The 17536-nt window shown below is 38.5% G+C and overlaps 1 protein-coding gene across 6 annotated transcripts in view; it reads left to right on the top strand.

Annotated features, from left to right (window-relative positions):
- LOC132140432 (centrosomal protein of 112 kDa-like) overlaps positions 1 to 17536 on the top strand; it is a 227079-nt gene that overhangs the window by 67876 nt on the left and 141667 nt on the right. For all 6 annotated transcript variants that reach the window (XM_059549213.1, XM_059549250.1, XM_059549233.1 and 3 more), the window contains 4 exons: positions 5208 to 5294; positions 10874 to 10973; positions 12364 to 12482; positions 13279 to 13422. In XM_059549213.1, the coding sequence (XP_059405196.1) occupies positions 5208 to 5294; positions 10874 to 10973; positions 12364 to 12482; positions 13279 to 13422 (450 nt within the window). The remainder of the gene's footprint in view (positions 1 to 5207; positions 5295 to 10873; positions 10974 to 12363; positions 12483 to 13278; positions 13423 to 17536) is intronic.

Genomic DNA, 17536 nt, shown 5'->3' with positions numbered 1-17536 from the left:
CACAACAGACCCGGAAAAGGAGACAATGCTGAATAAAGTCGTAATTTTTGTTACTTTTGGACCAAAATGTATTTTTGATGCTTCAACAAATTCTAACTGACCCTCTGATGTCACATGGACTACTTTGATGATGTTTTTATTACCTTTCTGGACATGGACAGTAGACCGTACACACAGTTTCAATGGAAGGACAGAAAGCTCTGACTAAATCTAAAATATCTTAAACTGTGTTCTGAAGATGAACGGAGGTCTTACGGGTTTGGAACGACATGAGGGTGAGTCATTAATGACATAATTTTAATATTTGGGTAAACTATCCCTTTAAGGCCATTAATAGCCATTGACTATTGAAGATAGAATTTTCATTTTTGGGTGAACTATACATTTAATGTCATGAAGAGAATCTTACAGTTGTAGTAACACAAGTGGCTCGTTAATGGCAGATATTTGACGGTAAAGTAATTATATTGTCTTCTTGAGCATGTACAAGAAGACCATGCATTGGTTAAGCCAGGGGCTTCCTCTAATTTTCAATACCACACCCAACCTAGCCTAGCATCCCCCAGCAGCTGACGTAGTGTATATAACAAACCATTAGCTTTTGAGAATCACAGAAGTGAAAGAAAACAATGATTTCTCTCTCCCTGGAGATGATGAAGTCTGTATTCATGTTTTTGATATGTAAATAAATACATTGTTTATGTAGAACACACGAGATATCTTCATGGATTGGGCATGAATATGAAATGACACTGAGATATATATACTAGGGCTGGGTGATATGTTATAAATAGTTCCACAATTCAATGAATATTTTATTACGTTACATTATGTAAAACCATTGTCTCTGCATTCAACCCAACTACAGTAAAGCAGCGATTCTGTCTGTGTCATTTTGATGCATTAAAACATCTCGTTCATTTAAAGTTTGTTCATCATGGTTCACAATCTGTTCCATTGTACCAAATATAACAAGTATCACTGTTATAATTTATTGATGAATACAGGTTGATGTCATAAAGCCATGTGTTTTAAATCAGCGGCTTTTAATAATGACGTGTGCTAACTTATTACTTCAGCATTTCACAATAATGTGTTTTCCCAACAGGCTGTATTTTTCTTATTTGTGAATTTATATATATATGTGTGTGTGTGTGTGTGTGTGTGTGTGTGTATATAGAGAAAGAGAGAGAGAGAGTGTTTATCTATTTTTTTTTTATATAACTGCTAAAGATATCCTAAACAAGTTTTTGTGCCCATATGCTTTTAATACCTATAGTTTTTAAACAAACTGCCTTATTCATCTAAATTAGAGTCACACATGTGAAGTTGCAAATGCTTATAACTGCCAGTAATTCTCACTTTAGTGAACATGATATCAGGCTTTGAGGGTTAAGCAAGTGCTTGTTCTTTCAGAGCAGTGTGGGTTTGTGTACTACAAAAAAAAAAAAAAGATTTAGCCCTGAATTTAGGCAGGTTGGCCAATGTCCAATCATAGTATAAAGATGTTCATTGGCCGATAACGTTTGGTAGCCAGTAAATATGGATATCCTGAATAACAAGAAATGAAATAAAATGAACCAACATATTTGACTTATTAATTATATTTAGTAAGTTGTCATTCGTTGTTGTTTTTAGCTCAAGTGTTATGGAATGCTAAGTCATTTTCTCACTGTATTGTTGTATGATTAACCATACTAGACAGAAGCAGGTCTGTTCTTTCTTTTGAATGGAAATAAAACGCATATATATATATATATATATATATATATATATATATATATATATATATACTGTATATATATATATATATATATATATATATATATATATATATATATATATATATATATATATATATATATATATATATACTGTATATATATATATATATATATATATATATATATATATATACTGTATATATATATATATATATGTATGATTTTGTCACATTACACTATACATTCCAAGACAAAGCTCAAACACAATGAAATGTTGGCATTAAATTGGAATTAGTATCTTAATCAAGCATTCTTCCCATCAGTGACCACTCCTGTTGAGTTGGATTTTCCTGTCAGTCTGAGTCTGTTCTAACAGGCAGCAGAAATGGCCTGTGGCTCTTTCAAAGTTCTTGTGGCCTAGAGACGTCGGGAACACTCTCTCACACTCTTTTACTCTGGCCATATAGTGCCCTGCAGCAGATCTGATAAGCCAGTAGATCGTGTCCCACGCTGGTGGCAGCAGTTGAAAGCCCTGATCCGCAGTCAGCCAGAGGGCTGGGAGGCTCACACAAAAATCCTGCTCATGCCACATCAAAACATGTTTCCCAAAATACATGAGAAGAAAGACACCGCTTCAGGAATGACCAGCAGCCATAGTGACGAAAGTTTCAGCTGCATTTTGTGTTTGTGTAAGCAGAGTTGTGTGCTTACTCCTCTCTTGTGTGTGTGCGCTCAAATTATTTGTGTGGGTTTGACAACCTGAAGAGCCTGGGACACATGTTCTGACAGGCCACTAAAGAAAAATGTTGAAGTTTTGCTCCCAGAAATATTGAGGCACATTGAAAGCCTCAGGTTGCTTGAGGTGAGGGAAGCTGATTAGTGGTAGAGCTGCAACTAACGATTATTTTTTCTGTGGACTAATCTAACGATAACTTTTTTTCGATTAGTCGACTACTCTAACGATAATTTTTATTACAAAAAATAATTAATCTAATGTTCTTTTTTTGTATTAGCTAATGAATCCTTTGGATAACTTTACAAAAAAATATAAGTACAACTTATAATATAATATTTCAACCTTTATTCATTTTCAACCAATGTGGTTGAAGTTTTTACAGTATACAAAAATAGAGGCAAAGAAAATTATTTTACCATGGTAAATATGAGTTTACGATAGCGCTTAAAATTAAACCACAGTAGCCACAAATTAACAGTTGTCTGGGACGTCATGAAATGTTCTTTAGCATCACAAACCATAAAATGTAACTTAGTCAGGGTTCTGCTATGGTTTAGCATGGTTTCCAGAGATCTGGAGCTGATTCGGGGTAGCTCGGTGGTTTGTGACTATCTTTTAAGGGGCCGTTCACATATTGCGTCTTTTGCGCGCTCTAGTTCGTTATTTCCAATGTAGGCATGCGGTATGCGCGCTCATAATGGAAGCAACGCGGTCGCAAAAACAGGCACGTCCGCACCGCATCGAGTTAAAAACATCTCAACTTTTCAGAATGCCGCAAGCGCACCGCGGGTCAGTTGACAAGAACTAACCAATCAGCTTCATCCTTTCCCGTAACAACGTTGAAAGCTCAGCTAAGATGAAGGAACTGCTGATCATAGCTGTATATGGATTGCCGTTTTGAAATAAATTTAGTAGCAGAGCTACTGCAAGCGATTTTTAGTGCTGCAAATCCATTTATCCTTTGCTGAAATTTCCGCGTTTTCAGGGAGAGACCATGTCATGGTTGCTTAGCAACGGCAGTCATCCCAGGGGCGCAACTGCCCGAGCGCTTTGGAAAGAAGGAAAAAGCGGCGCGACTAGCGTTTTCCATGCATTTTTAGGCGCGATATGTGAACGGCCCCTAACGCGTGTTCGAAACCCGCACCAACACAGACTTACTTTATTTTTTATTTTATCCTAACTTCAGCCGCTACGGGTGATCATACCAATAACTTGTAATCTTTACAAGAATATCAGAATCATGCAATGAGCAAGTCTGCGTTTATTAGACACTTAATAATATCACATCAGCTTGATCCATCACATCTGCAGCAGAGACTTGAACCAGTAAGTTGGTCACCAGATCACACGGTAACCAGTTAAACCGTAACACCGAAGAGCGCCAGGATGTTTTCGTCTGAGGTGCTCGTGCATCGCAGTTGTGCTGCCGTGGTACACCATATCGGTTTTTCAAAGGGAACAAATGGCCATTTTATTTGGCTTCTGTTTGAAGTATTCCCATACTTTTGATAACAGTGGTCTCTGTTTTTGTAATAGAATGCAACTTTCTCCATTCCCAGTATGCCATTACGTGAGATGTAAACAGTGTGATGCGTCAACGTATTTTTGTAGTAAAAAATATATCATCGATGACGTCGACGCGTCATTGCAGCACTAATTAGTGGTGCTTGCTACTGTAAGGGGTAGCAATCAAAATAGGTCAAAATGACTCACAAATCACTCTTACACTCATGAGTAATTGTTTTATGTTGGTCCTCAATATATTGAAAGAATTTATGAAGTAGAATCAGAACTGGAACCATACAGTAAAATCCATTTGATTCCCATGTGTGTTGAAATACTAATGAGGACTGTTCAAATGTTATTATGTGTGTCCTTTTTTATCTTCCTCTATCTGCTGTTTCCTGTCCAGTATTATTTCATCTGTGTCCTTCTGAACAGATGGGCTCTTTCATCAGTGTCTCACAGCACAATAAATGTCGTTTTGTGTTTGCTCTGAACATTGGCAGATTCTTAACTGACTCTTTTAATGACTGATCTTAAAAACAAAAAGACTGGATGTGTTTCTCTGTAGGTGGAGAGGAAACTCAACACTGTAATTCAGACATTTCTATGCTTTGGCTTTTTGTAAATGGGTCATGTCATGAAAAAACTTGATTTTGATGTGCTGTGTAGACAGACTTTAACATTGATAACTTTTTCTCCAGTCAACCCAGACTGAAACAAAAAACACCAAAAGGGCTTAGAAATTATTTTTATAGTTACGACATCACTGCATCGAGCTTGTTAACATACAACCATCCACATTCACATATTAAGATCTTTTCAGAACTGAGCTTGATCTGTACTGACGAATGTCATTGTGAACTACACCAACATTACTGAAGCTTGTCAATCATTTACATGTAGAAGTCTTTATCAGCCTGTTTAATTTGAATAGTCAGAGAAAAAAAAACTAATTATTAACAATTCTCGCTATTAACAAACCATTAACTATGACTTTTGCCTTGATAAAATCAATTTCCGTTTATTAATAGTTAGTAAGGTAGTTGTTAAGTTTACTGTGTGTGCTTTATACGTACTAATAAGCAGCCATTATGTTAATAATAGCCATGCTAATAAGCAGATAGTTAATAGTGACAATTTGTCCCTATAATAAAGTGTTACCATTTGCATTATACATGGAATTTAGAAATAAAAATAAAAAATTGCCATTGTGTCATTAATTTTTTTTTTTGCATTTGTAGATTGAGGTGAGGACTAAAGTCTTGGAGGCCAAACATCAAGAGGATACACTGAGGATGCAGCAGAAACATGATGCAGAGATTCAAAAGGTGAATCAACTGACCTGTCAGATATTTTATAAGGGATTCTCCACCAAAACATTTTCTCATCATTTACGCACCCTTATGCAATCCCAGATGCATATAATTTGCTTTCTTCAGGTCAACACATTTTTTGGAAAAATAGTCTCTGTGGGACCATGTTATGCAAATGTACAGGTTTAAATGTTCAGGTTTATAAAAGGTTAAAGGGATACTCTACCCCAAAATGAAAATGTTGTCATTTATCACTCGCCCCCAATGCTGTTCCAAACCCGTAAAAGCTTTGATCGTCTTCGGAATACGATTTAAGATATTTTGTATGAAAACCGGGAGGCTTGTGACTGAAGTCCAGAAAAGTATGAAAGACGTCGTCAGAATAGTCCATCTGCCATCACTAGTTCAAACGTAATGTTATGAAGCAACAAGAGTACTGTTTGTAAGCGAAGAAAACAAAAATAATGACTTTATTCAACCATTTCTGTCAACAGTCTCCTCTGTGTCTCTCCACATCACTTAAACTGCCTACGCTCTTCTGCGTGAGCCACACCACAAGGATGCGCTGTTTCTATGTTTATGTTTTCCACGCATTCTTGTGGTGCGGCTGACACAGAAGAGCGTGTCACTTACAAACAGTATTCTTGTCGCTTCATAAGGTTTCGGCTGAACTACTGTTGGCAGATGGAATATTCTTTCATACTTTTCTGGAACTTGACAGTGTAACTTACTTGGCAGTCTATGGGACAGTCATAAGCCTCCTGATTTTTATCCAAAATATCTTAAATTGTGTTCCAGAGATGAACAAAGCTTTTACGGGTTAGGAAAGACTTGGGGGTAAATGATTAATGACAAAATGTTCATTTTGGGGTGGAGCATCCCTTTAAAATGTAAACCCATTTGCATTATATGGACAGAAATGGATAATGTTTATATAATTTTCTTGGTTTTCATCTGAAAAATGGAAGTAATTTTCATCTGGAACAGTGTGAGGGTGAGAGTGAGAGAATTTACATTTTTGGATGCAGTATCCCTTCAAGCTGATATTCCATAACGTCTCCTTCAAACTATGTACAAACTAAAGTTTATATAATATGTAAAAAAGCAATTACATTTTTAAATAACAAAATTGTTAATTATATTAAACAAAAGAAGATAAGAACCACAAACCAACTTCAGAATTCCAAGTTCAGCCCAGTTTGCTGTTAATAGAGGAGAAAATGGAAGATGATGAGTTTATAATGGCAAGTATACTGATGATACACAGAGTGACTGCTCACATCTTGCAAACATTTTGTCTGACTGTCTCACTCATTGTTTTAGTGATACTGATTTTATGTGCATGTGCTGTGTCAGTATCTCCTCTGTTACTTCCACATTTATTTTCTTTTTCATTCAGTCCCAGTGACATCACACCTTAATTCCGCTTTAATAAACTTTATAAATGACCTAGGCCTACAAATGTTTGTGTATTCCCACCCCTTTTTAAGCGGAAACATGATTCTGTTCATGAAACAGACTGTTGTCTTTCACAGCATCCCCAAAAGTCCAACGGTCTCTGGACCTCATCCTCAACACTCTGTTATGACTCTGCTATGTGTCTGAAAAGAGCTCTTTAAGGAGACGATGGGAAAATTGTGTGTCCCTAAATGTTCCACGAACTTCCCTTTAACCTCCCTAACGCCCCCTCTTTCCCTCACTCTCAGCTGCAAGCTTTCATCTTTCACAGGCGACCGGATAGCTGGATGATGAGCTTAGCAACAGAGTGCACTTCTGACGGACAAGAAGCAGGATAAATAATCCACTGATGGGCTCACTGATTTTTCAGAGGGAGAAAATAATAACTTTTGGGAGGTATTTTTTGGTGGGAATGAAGTTGCATCTGTGTTTGAAGGACCAGCAGTGAAATTGTCCTCTTGTCGGCGATGTCCATCCTCTCTTCACTAAACACTGCTGTATTAGGCCTCATGAGGGACCATCACCCCCCTAACCTCAGAGAGTACATCTGTAAATAGGAGCTCTTACTGCTGCAGAAGCCCTTTGAAGACTATTCTTGTTTAGTTTCTCCAATGGGTTTTGAACCTAGCTTCCTGTGGATCTTTCATTAATTTGCCGTTCTTTTTGATCAGCGTTACATGAAATCTTAATTGATTCATAAGACTCTCTTTTGTTGGCAATTGTGTCTGTTTTGCTCTTAATAAGCCCTGTTGTTTGGTTCTGAAAGACTCAGTTGTGCTTGTTTGGACAATGTCAATATTTGCTCAGGTGCATCTTTCTTTGAAGACCCTATAAACACCACACACATGCGGCACAGTGGTGTCCGTTGGTGGGCTTGCTTGAGTCCAGTGTGTCATGTCCTCTGAGCCGTTGATCTCCGTCGGGTCCTTTGAGATTTACAGACCCCTGGTCGCAACGCCGCTGTCCACCCTCACTGAGACAATGGCAGACAGCCTTTGAACTCCCACTCGGACACAGGCGGCTTGTAGAAGGTCAGGCCATCAAAGGAGTTACAGCAGTCTCAACAAACGGCTCTCTGCTGCACAGCAGCCGCATCAGATAAAACACATTTCTGAAATGCCCAACCCGCCTCCCACCCCACCTTGAGCCTAGGCATCTTATTGCCCACAGCTCAAGGCACAAGACTGGACCTCCGCTTGGGAACAAGAAACAGCAGATCTGCTGTTTATTTGGAGCTTGCTAAATGCAGGTTGCACTTGGCTCCCTCCCGCCACAAAGGATTTCTAAATTCCTTGGGTTCATCAAAAGCCTGCGCTGTGTGGCACAATGAGTGGATTGTCAAGGACTCGCAGAACCGGTCCATTGGAGTCTGGGAGCCCACAGCCAAGGGACAAGGTCATGAGTGAGTTTCTCAAAGCTGTGGCTCAAGTCCTCTCAGATACGGGCAACACTCATTCATGCTACCGAGAGTCTGGAATGTTAACACTCAACATGCTCCTGAGACACATCAGAAAGAATATGTAACAGTGTTTTCACTGAAGAGATCACTCCATTTCCTTTTATCCATATTCTTTTTTTTTTTTTTACTTCCATTTATAATGCAGAATCTTTCACAAAACATATTTGCAACAAAACTTCAATGAGCAATATTTCAATATCTAGTTTACCTATTTATTTGGTATCTTTTGCTATAAAACATGCTTTTTTTTGAAAGTGGTGGTGATGTCGATTCAATCAAGCGACTATTTTGAACCAAAAGATTCATTTAGATACTGTTGATTACATAATTAAACCAGTAGATGTTGACAAATTAGTTTTGTGTGTGTGTGTGTGTGTGATATGAGTGAGTCATTGAATTATTCACTTAGTAGATTCATTCAGAATCATTCACAACAGAAACAGTCTTGTACATTATTAAAATTTTACAAAGAGACCTTGTGAATAGTGATTAAGCATCAGAGGTGGTTCCCAAACCTTCCCCAACACTGCATTTTTTGAATGTCTCATTTGTTTGATACACTCTGTTAAGGGATCAGTATATGCCAAACCTCTTTTGTGTTGTTTTTGTAAGATATAATGTTACTTCAGTTTTTTTCTTTGATTTTGCTTGAAGTATAACTTTATTACCTTTAAGGTATTGTAGTCCCTGCCAATGAGCTGATGAATTGGGTGTGTCTGGTAAGGAAGACATAGGTTACATGATGTGCATTGTTATGGCGTGGTAGGGTCCACTTGCCTTATTAAATGTGCCATTACTTCCAGTAACATCTTTATTTAAATGCATATAGTCAGAAGTCATTTTATACATTCATAAAATGAAGTACTTCTTATGCTAAAAGAACCAGTGCCCCCTTTTCTTTCGATCATTTTCAGTCATCAGATCCCTGTTCACAAATGAAATACTTTGTTCATTCAGTACAATCACAAATGACAAGTTCCAGTTTGTTTAGTTAGATCGTGAACAAGTGGCAGTTCATTCAGCCCTGCTCCAAGTCGTTCAGACTCAAAACATAGACTTGTTCAGTGAAGGGCGTATGCGTTCAGCAGGTCCAACAATTGATATACTATTTATATGCTAATGTATGGTATTAATATGCTGTTTGCTCATGCTATAGTCAGCCTTTGAAAATAGGGAGAAGTAGTCAAAGCCCTTCAAAAGGGAGAGACTTCACTGTGTGAAAAATATGTCAGTGCGCAGAAGTGAATGATTTGTTTTGTTCATGACCAAAACACTACTTCTTGTCAGTGGGGTCATGGGTATGTCTCCTGGAGTGGTCTTCCTTCCCAGAGCATAATGTAAGATTCATACGGGTTTGTCATTGTCTGCTTTAAGCTTACGCTACTGTTACAGATAATATACTTAAGCAAAAAGCCTTCACTGAAGAAAGGCCCACCACCCCCAAACCCCCATCCACTAAACGTCGGCTTCAAAGCAGCAAATTCCAACATTCAGTGACGCAGGAGAGGGCGAGTTCCTTCATGGTCATGCTTGTGAATAAGAACATTATCCTCTGTAATCTGCAGCCAGCATTAGCTTGTCATATGGAAGCACCAAAACCTCTATTTAAACTCTGTTCCCACTGAAATTTATTTATGGCTCTAGATTAGCTGGAAAGTCTGGAACATAAATGTTCTGTCATCCGTCGTCTCAGTGTCATGAATGCTTCTTGTTTGTAGAGTTGTTTGCTAATGCAAGCATCACTATTAGCATTGCTCACACTTAGGGTTAGTGATCTGAACAAACGTCTAAAAGCCGTGACACACCAAACCAACATCAAAGAACTAGTGATGACGTGTTGCCTGGCATCTGGGCATAAAAGTTGCACTAGAATACAGTGTAAAGACTGCAGCCTACTGCCAACTGGTGCATACATTTTTGCCAGCATGAGGGGAAATAAGTTTCCATGTCAGCAGGTGGCAGTAGTCTGTATTCCTCATTCAAAAAGAGATCCTGTGGGTATACAATACTATGTGTATATGTAAAGTGTGGTCCAACTAGTGCAGAACACACCAGAACTCTGTGCTTACAGAAGATCGACGATGGTCTGGTGTGTCACAGCCTCAACAAGTCCTAATCTTTAAACTTGGGAACTCGTCATGCATTTGTGACATGAATAATACCTGTTGCATTTGTTTTGTTTGTTTTACTAAATTTTCATCTGGTAGGTGATAAAACAGGCACAAACCCTACTGAATTATATTGAAGAAGGTAACCTAGCCATATCTAGAGACCAGATATCACCTAGATTACACTAGTAACCACATACAGTACTGTAGCTGTCTAACAGTCCAATTTAGCTTGCTTAGTTGGGAGCACTTGACTGATTGCACAGACAACATTGGACGAGAGCTGAACTAGATGAAGACAATGAAGTTCAATAAATTGACTTTAGCTGGAAAGATGACTCTTTGATATTGTCTTCTTACATTATTGATAAACTTTTTTCCTGTCTGACACTGTATAGCTGCTTTGACACAAACTGTATTGTACGCTATGTACATACTATTATAGCGTATTATAGCACTGTGTACATAACGGTGACTTGACTTAAGAGCTGCTCCATCCACACACAATGCCAGTCACGTTTTCTCCAGAAAATGTACAAAACGTGGTATGTGTTTTTTTTTTTCCTCAGATTTTGGACCGCAAGAATGGTGAGATTGATGAGCTGAAGAGCATGTATCGTGGGAAGCAGAAGGAGGGGGAGGAAATGATTCGGAGGCTGGAGAAGAGAGGTGAGGGTAGAACATGCAGTGGGTCGTGTTTATACACTCGCTCTGAGCACTCTGTCAGTGCTAAGGTGTTGCCCTGTGCACCCCAGATGGAAACCTCTCCTTCAGCCCCAAAATGGCTCTAAAGACTTGTAAACAGACATGTAGTAAAGCTGGACCACACTCTCAAACAAAGAGGCTTTTTCTTTTGACTCAGTAAAAGCAGCATCTGTGATTTGATGTCTTGTTATGGCCTTTCTACATATTTCTTAAAAGTCAGTGGCAGGTATGTCATTTTAACTGACGAAATGCTAATTATTTATTGATGAAACTCTTCAGTCAAATTAATCTTTTTTGATGATGACATTAATGAAAAGTAAAGAGAATGTGGAATGTGTCAGGCATAGCTCTGTGCATCATTTTTTGTTTGTTTGTTTTTTTATTTAAAGTGTCATGAAAGCTCCTGTTTCAGCACTGGCTAGTTCTCACCACATTTTTTAAAAACGCTACAAAAGTAGGTATGGTGCACAGCGGAGTGGAGGGGGAAGAGGGGAGACACAGTTTCATTTAGCTTCTATTCATTTAGAAGCCATTTGCGCTATGCATCAAAAACATATATGAATGCGCTGTTGCACCTTGGATAACTTTTAAGGCTTATTCTGTGGCATTTACATAAGCCTTTTGATGGGTTGTGTCACAGAAATGAAAAACAAACCATTATGCTCACCAAGTGAATGGATGCGTTTGTGTCAAACTCTTATTACAAAGCAAAAACAAACACTCTTCTTCAATCCATGAACGTTTCTATCAGTTAATGTGTGCAATGTTATTTCTCAGTCTGGAATGTCTGTCATAGCAAATCAACACATTTAAGATTTAAGCGAAGCTTCTTCTCATAGCATAAGAACACGCAGTATATAATTTAATAGACACCGATGCGTCATCAATGTACTAAAGTCCATTGCTACGTCACAAATTGTGATGACAACACAATGTAGATTTTAAAACCGGAAGATGAAAATAGCGCAAAACAGCTTCAAATTTACCAGTTTTCTCCAGCAGTTAAAATTATCGGATGCTAACATTGTCTTCTATGATGTGCAACACAAACACCTCTGCTAAAATCTCAGAAATAGTAGTCTGGGGTTTCAAGAGCCTTTAAAAGTTCTAAACATTCACCATAACCTTTTCTGTCTTTCTGCTGTAATACACTTCACCTTAACTTGTAACACAAAGATATTGTATCATTTCTTGTTTTCGTACCCATTGTTGTGTATTATCGTTTTATTTATTTACTTATTTTTTGAGTCAAGAAGTATGGTGCTGTCCAGGGCAGCCTGGGGTGCGAGCAGACATAGAGATGCCCTGCGGCCAGGCCTGAATGTTTGTGTCTGCCTCCCTCTCTCCCCTGTAGTTCAAAGCCTGCTGCGAGAGTCCCAGGTCATCCAACAGACCAAAGAGAAACAGATCAGCGAGCTGAAGAAAATGTCTGATCAAAGTGCTGAGTCTCTGAAAAACGAATGGGAGAAGAAGGTAAGGAAGGGTTGAAAAGGCTCAGGTTTCCATAGGCCCGTCCCTCCAGCAGCCGGAGCTTTGAACGCTGAACACTCACTGAGTTTAGAGCTCAGCCAATCCCGTCTGAGAATGAGAAAGAATCCCAAAAATCCATCTTTTTTGAGTGTTCAGTAGATGTGTATGTTTATTGCAGAGATAGAAAAGAAAAGCTCAAGGTTTTCCCAGAGATTCCGGCCCCTGCCTTTCTACAGGCTTTGGTTGAAGGGTATCTTGCTTCAGGCCTTATAAAACATTCTCTTTGTTCTCTGTATCTAAACATAATATTCTGTAGGACTCATGTTCAGGGCTCAACAATAAGGATGGCCAGATGGTAGTGTGGGATCATAGATCATCTGTTTTTATGTCTTGCAAACTTTTAATATTTTTTATTTATTTATTTGATGTTCATAATTAAGTCATCTTCTTCCAGTGAAAGCATTTTATAGGAAAAATTGCACAAATTGGAAAGGAGTGAAACTGGCTGATACATCCTGTATTTTGTTTGGTATGGATATACGTTAATTTTGTTTGTTCAGGTCTTTATTTAAAAGTATTACATCTTAAAAAAAAAATTATAATTCTGTAAAATGAAAACATATTGTTAAAATGAACTATTCTTTAATAGCAAGTAAAACGGAACTACTTGCCGTTTGTGAGGGCAGTAACATAAAACAAACTCATAGTTGAGCCCTGATATTTTAAATGTTTCAATTTCAAAAGTTATTTTAATATTTTATTGATCTGTATTGTATTATTGGTTTATCGTCTCTATCAGTTGCATGCTGCAGTGGCGGAGATGGAACAAGAAAAGTTTGACATGCAGAAGAAGCACACAGATGACATCCAGGAGCTGCTGGAGGACACCAATCAACGGCTCGCCAAGATGGAGGCTGAGTACAGCAGCCAGATGCAGGCCACAGTGAGTGTATTCACTCATACCTCAACACTGTTCAATGGAAATATTCAATGTTTTGCACTCTTATGTAGCTCCGTTTCACATGTTGTTGCATTCTAAAATCTATCGGAGCGAAATTTAAATAGTGACATTCTGAGTAATGAAGCAAGGGTGCATCAGCGTAGTGAGTCTTTATTCAGTGACTTTCAAGTCTCTTTCAAGTCATCTGCTGTCATGGTGGAACTACAGGCCCAGTTCAGGAATCAAATTACTTGTAATTACAAAAAAAAAAAAAAAAGTCACTTCAGTTCATAATGATCTTGCAGAGTTCTGCTGTACTCACATGAAGATATCCATTATAATCAATGAAGCTGACTACACTGCACAATAACTGCCTTATTTACTTCGCATCTACTCTTTTGTTTTGTACAACGAGAGGATACATGAACAAATAGATCACAGCACTAGGTTTTTGAGTGGTAAGTGGATTCAGACTGACTTGAGCAACTCAGACTCTTGAGCAACCATTGAACTCTATTGTTAACGACAGAACTTGGGGCCATAGTTGTTTTTGGGAAACGCACCCTTGGACAGCAACGCATCTGGTTTAATGGCATATACATTTAGAGAAAACTATATCGCCCCCTTTAGTACTGAGATTTGTTGCTGTCAGCACGATAGGACCACACACTTGTAACACGTTGGACAAGCATTTGTGTGCATTGTGTACCTTTCTTTGTTTTTGTCTTTTCTCCTCTTCTCTCATCTTGCAAATACTTGTATGTGTCTTGTATGTGTGCATTCAAAGTGTGCCTGAAACAAAGCATGCCTTAGAGCCTTTGATTGAAGCCACCCCATTAGAGGGACCGAAGCGCTGCAGTGCTCTGAGATGAGCCGGGACATGCATCCCTCAGTGGCTCTGGCCTAATGAGTTTTGCTTGTTACAAATTAGCATTCAGTGGCTGTCATACAGGTAAGGGCACACACTGAGACGGCCGGCCGCGGTCTGTCAGCAGGGCTGAATTTAAGAGACTTCAATTGCATGCCGACCCCACAGAGTAAGAACCTTCTTTAATAATTAAACACAGCGCATTTCCAGGCAGGGCCCCAGATGAAAGGCCCTTCTGTCATTGGAAATTAGGTTCTCCCATTCTGTTGGTTTAGGCTGACCTCGCCAACCTCTCCACCCATAACCCCCCTTCCTCTTGTCTTACCTCTTCTCTCCTCATAGGCTGCTGTTGTCAATATGTCAGCTGAGGTGAGATGCTGTGTGTTGTTTCTACTTTGCGTTTGATGTCTCAATACTCCAGCCTTTGAAAGCTTTTGTTTATCTTTCGTTCTTTCATCATTCTTTTGTGCGGCACACTCTGGTGCCATCCTGATTTCTCAAAAAAGCTCTTCAAAGCTATGTGGAGACACAACGTCCATCTTCTGGACGGGCGAGATCGGTGCACCAACGGATGCTTGTCAGTTTACCTGTGGCTTCATGCTGGCATAGCCGTTCTTCTGCTTATTATTCCTAATGTTCATTGGTGGCTTGATCGCCAAGTTTTGAAGCACACAACGGTGGTGCCAATGTCAGTCCTCAATAGAGGAAGCAACACATTGAATATTAATGATAAGATACATATTAATCACAGTCAGGGCTCAGTGGAGATTGATGACTTCAAATGCATTGATTTTATAGCACAGACTGTAGCTTAGAGACGTGAACATCAGCTTGTGATACTGAGTGCATCAATTTGTCCAACTTCCATAAAAAAAAAAAAAACCTAACCACACTTAAAAATAAAGGTTCTTTTCGGCATCTATGTTTCCATAAAGAGCGTTTAACATCCAAGGAACCATTCCTTTGCACAAAATTGTCCATTGTTGTTGTTTCTTAAAAGTTTATTTTGGGAACCTTTTGGAACTTATATTTAAGGTCAACGAATAGTTGAACTTAAGCATTAAAATAGCAGGGTGTTTAAAGCTTAGAGCTGGTGAACCATGAAATTATCCATGTGTCTCGCCATTATGTCCTTTACAAGACACTTAAAGTCTGAATTTAATCAACACTCATCTAAATTAAGCTGAATGAAGACACTTTTTTTTTCTTCTGTAGAGCAGTAGCTGAATCAAATTTGCTTCTCAATTGATGAACTTTGCAACATTAACACTATTTTAACACATTTTCCTGTTGAATACTGAAAAACTTTTTTATACAACGCCTGTTGTATAAATTACTGTATAAATAAATATTATAATATAAATAAAGATTTGACTTGACCCTGTCTACAATGGATGTTTTGGGCACGACATGATGGGTCAATCATCAACAGTAAACAGATGCTAAGTTCTACATCCAACAGATGAATGAAAAAACATTGACTTGTTGTGCCCATTGTACTAGAGGCACATCTGTAATAAAACGTCCCTCACACAGCTTCGGGTGGTAAATAAAGTCCCCCTGTAGCAAATTCATGCATTTTTGTAAGACCTCAACCGTAATAAACACTTTTTTCCTAACATCTACTGACTTTGGGACGCGGAAGACGTGCAGGCTGAAAATGGAATATGCTTCTCGTATGCCTCTGGGAAATGTAGGAGTAAAGGAAACAAAGTTTCCTTACTTTACTAAAGGAAAACCAGTCTCCTCTTGGCTTATTTCAAAATCTTTCTACATTTTTCTTTACAAATCCTCATTTTGTGCTTCTAATTCGTAACCAGAGTTTTGTTTTGTTCCTTCTCAGCGCTCGTCACTAACCACGCAGCACTGTCGAACTACAACATCCGCCTGCACATCTGCTGGTTACCCACAGTCAGCAGAAGTGAGAAAAAAAAGTGTTTACTATGTTTGAAATCTGGATATTTATTTGACAAAAACGCATGGATTTGCTACAGGGGGGTTTTATTCACCCACAGAGCCGTGTGAGGGATGTTTTATTACAGATATGCACACTTTATTACACGTCTTTGAACGGTTGACAACAGACACCTGCTTACCCCCACTGAAAGGCTTGGAAGAGCAAGGGCAATATTTACTATAACTCAGATTGGATTATTCTGAAAGAAAGTCACATACACCTACTGTAGTATGCTTCGAGAGTGAGTAGAAGATGGATACATTTTTATTCTCTGGTGAACTAACCCTTTAAAGGAGATTTTTGCATAGAAAGAGATGAACTAATCTCAGGAGGGCGAAGTGATCATATACAAATAAAATTATTATAGCATTTTAGTGGAAGTAACCTAGATTATTAGACTTCTAAACAGGCCATTGAAGTGTACCTTCTGCCCCTAAAGAAACTAGAAGATAAACATAGTTTGAGCCAACAAAATGTCTGCCTTATGAGATATGTATCTTTGTTTGAATTGAGTATTCATCAACAATTGTTGATCTGTATCTTCAGAGAGTGGTGGTGTATGTCTGTGTATCGGAAAGCAGATCCTCTCCCCATCTCTTTTGTGGAGGATGTAAACAGACTAAGCATCCTCCTGTCCACTGAGACGTGCTCACAGATGAGTGCATGTGTGATTAAAAGGATAAAGACATGTCCCGTCTCATGCGGAAAGTTTGAGGGTGTTATCACAATTTACATCAACAACTGTTTCTGACTGACACTCAACAACAATGCTGAGTAATTCAGTAATTAAGGCTGACAAGGTGAGATATGTGTGCTTGTGATTACTTGAATATTTTTAAATTGTTTTCTTAAAAAATATCTTTAAGATCTTTAAAATGTAGAATTATAGGTAACTCATTATTTTACAGTATCCTTGTTACATATGATACAAGTAGTTGCTATAGTAGTAACGGAAAATTAAGCATAATTAATATGAACCGAACTCCTGACTCTATTAGTCTTCATGTTGGTAAGTGTTTTTAACAGTAGGATGAGTTGTTAAATAGCTCAGCCTGTGAGCAGATGTGCTGTTATGTGCCGCTGGCATGTGCTATCAGGGTCAGTGTATTAATTACCAGCGTGCGTCATAGCACATGCCCAACTCTTTCAGATCATGCCACATTTCACACTGGGAGTTAACAAAGGCCTATTTTCCAGCATTTTGACACCGACATTGCCATCAGAAAGCTGTACTTTTCAACACTGGCCACTTTCATCATCTGAGCTGTGTATCTTCAATCAATGATCTGTCA

The sequence above is a fragment of the Carassius carassius genome, chromosome 1, assembly GCF_963082965.1.
Source record: "Carassius carassius chromosome 1, fCarCar2.1, whole genome shotgun sequence".
Lineage (NCBI taxonomy): Eukaryota > Metazoa > Chordata > Actinopteri > Cypriniformes > Cyprinidae > Carassius > Carassius carassius.
The sequence above is the reverse complement of the archived record's forward strand: the minus strand, read 5'-3'. Positions and strand labels throughout refer to the sequence as shown.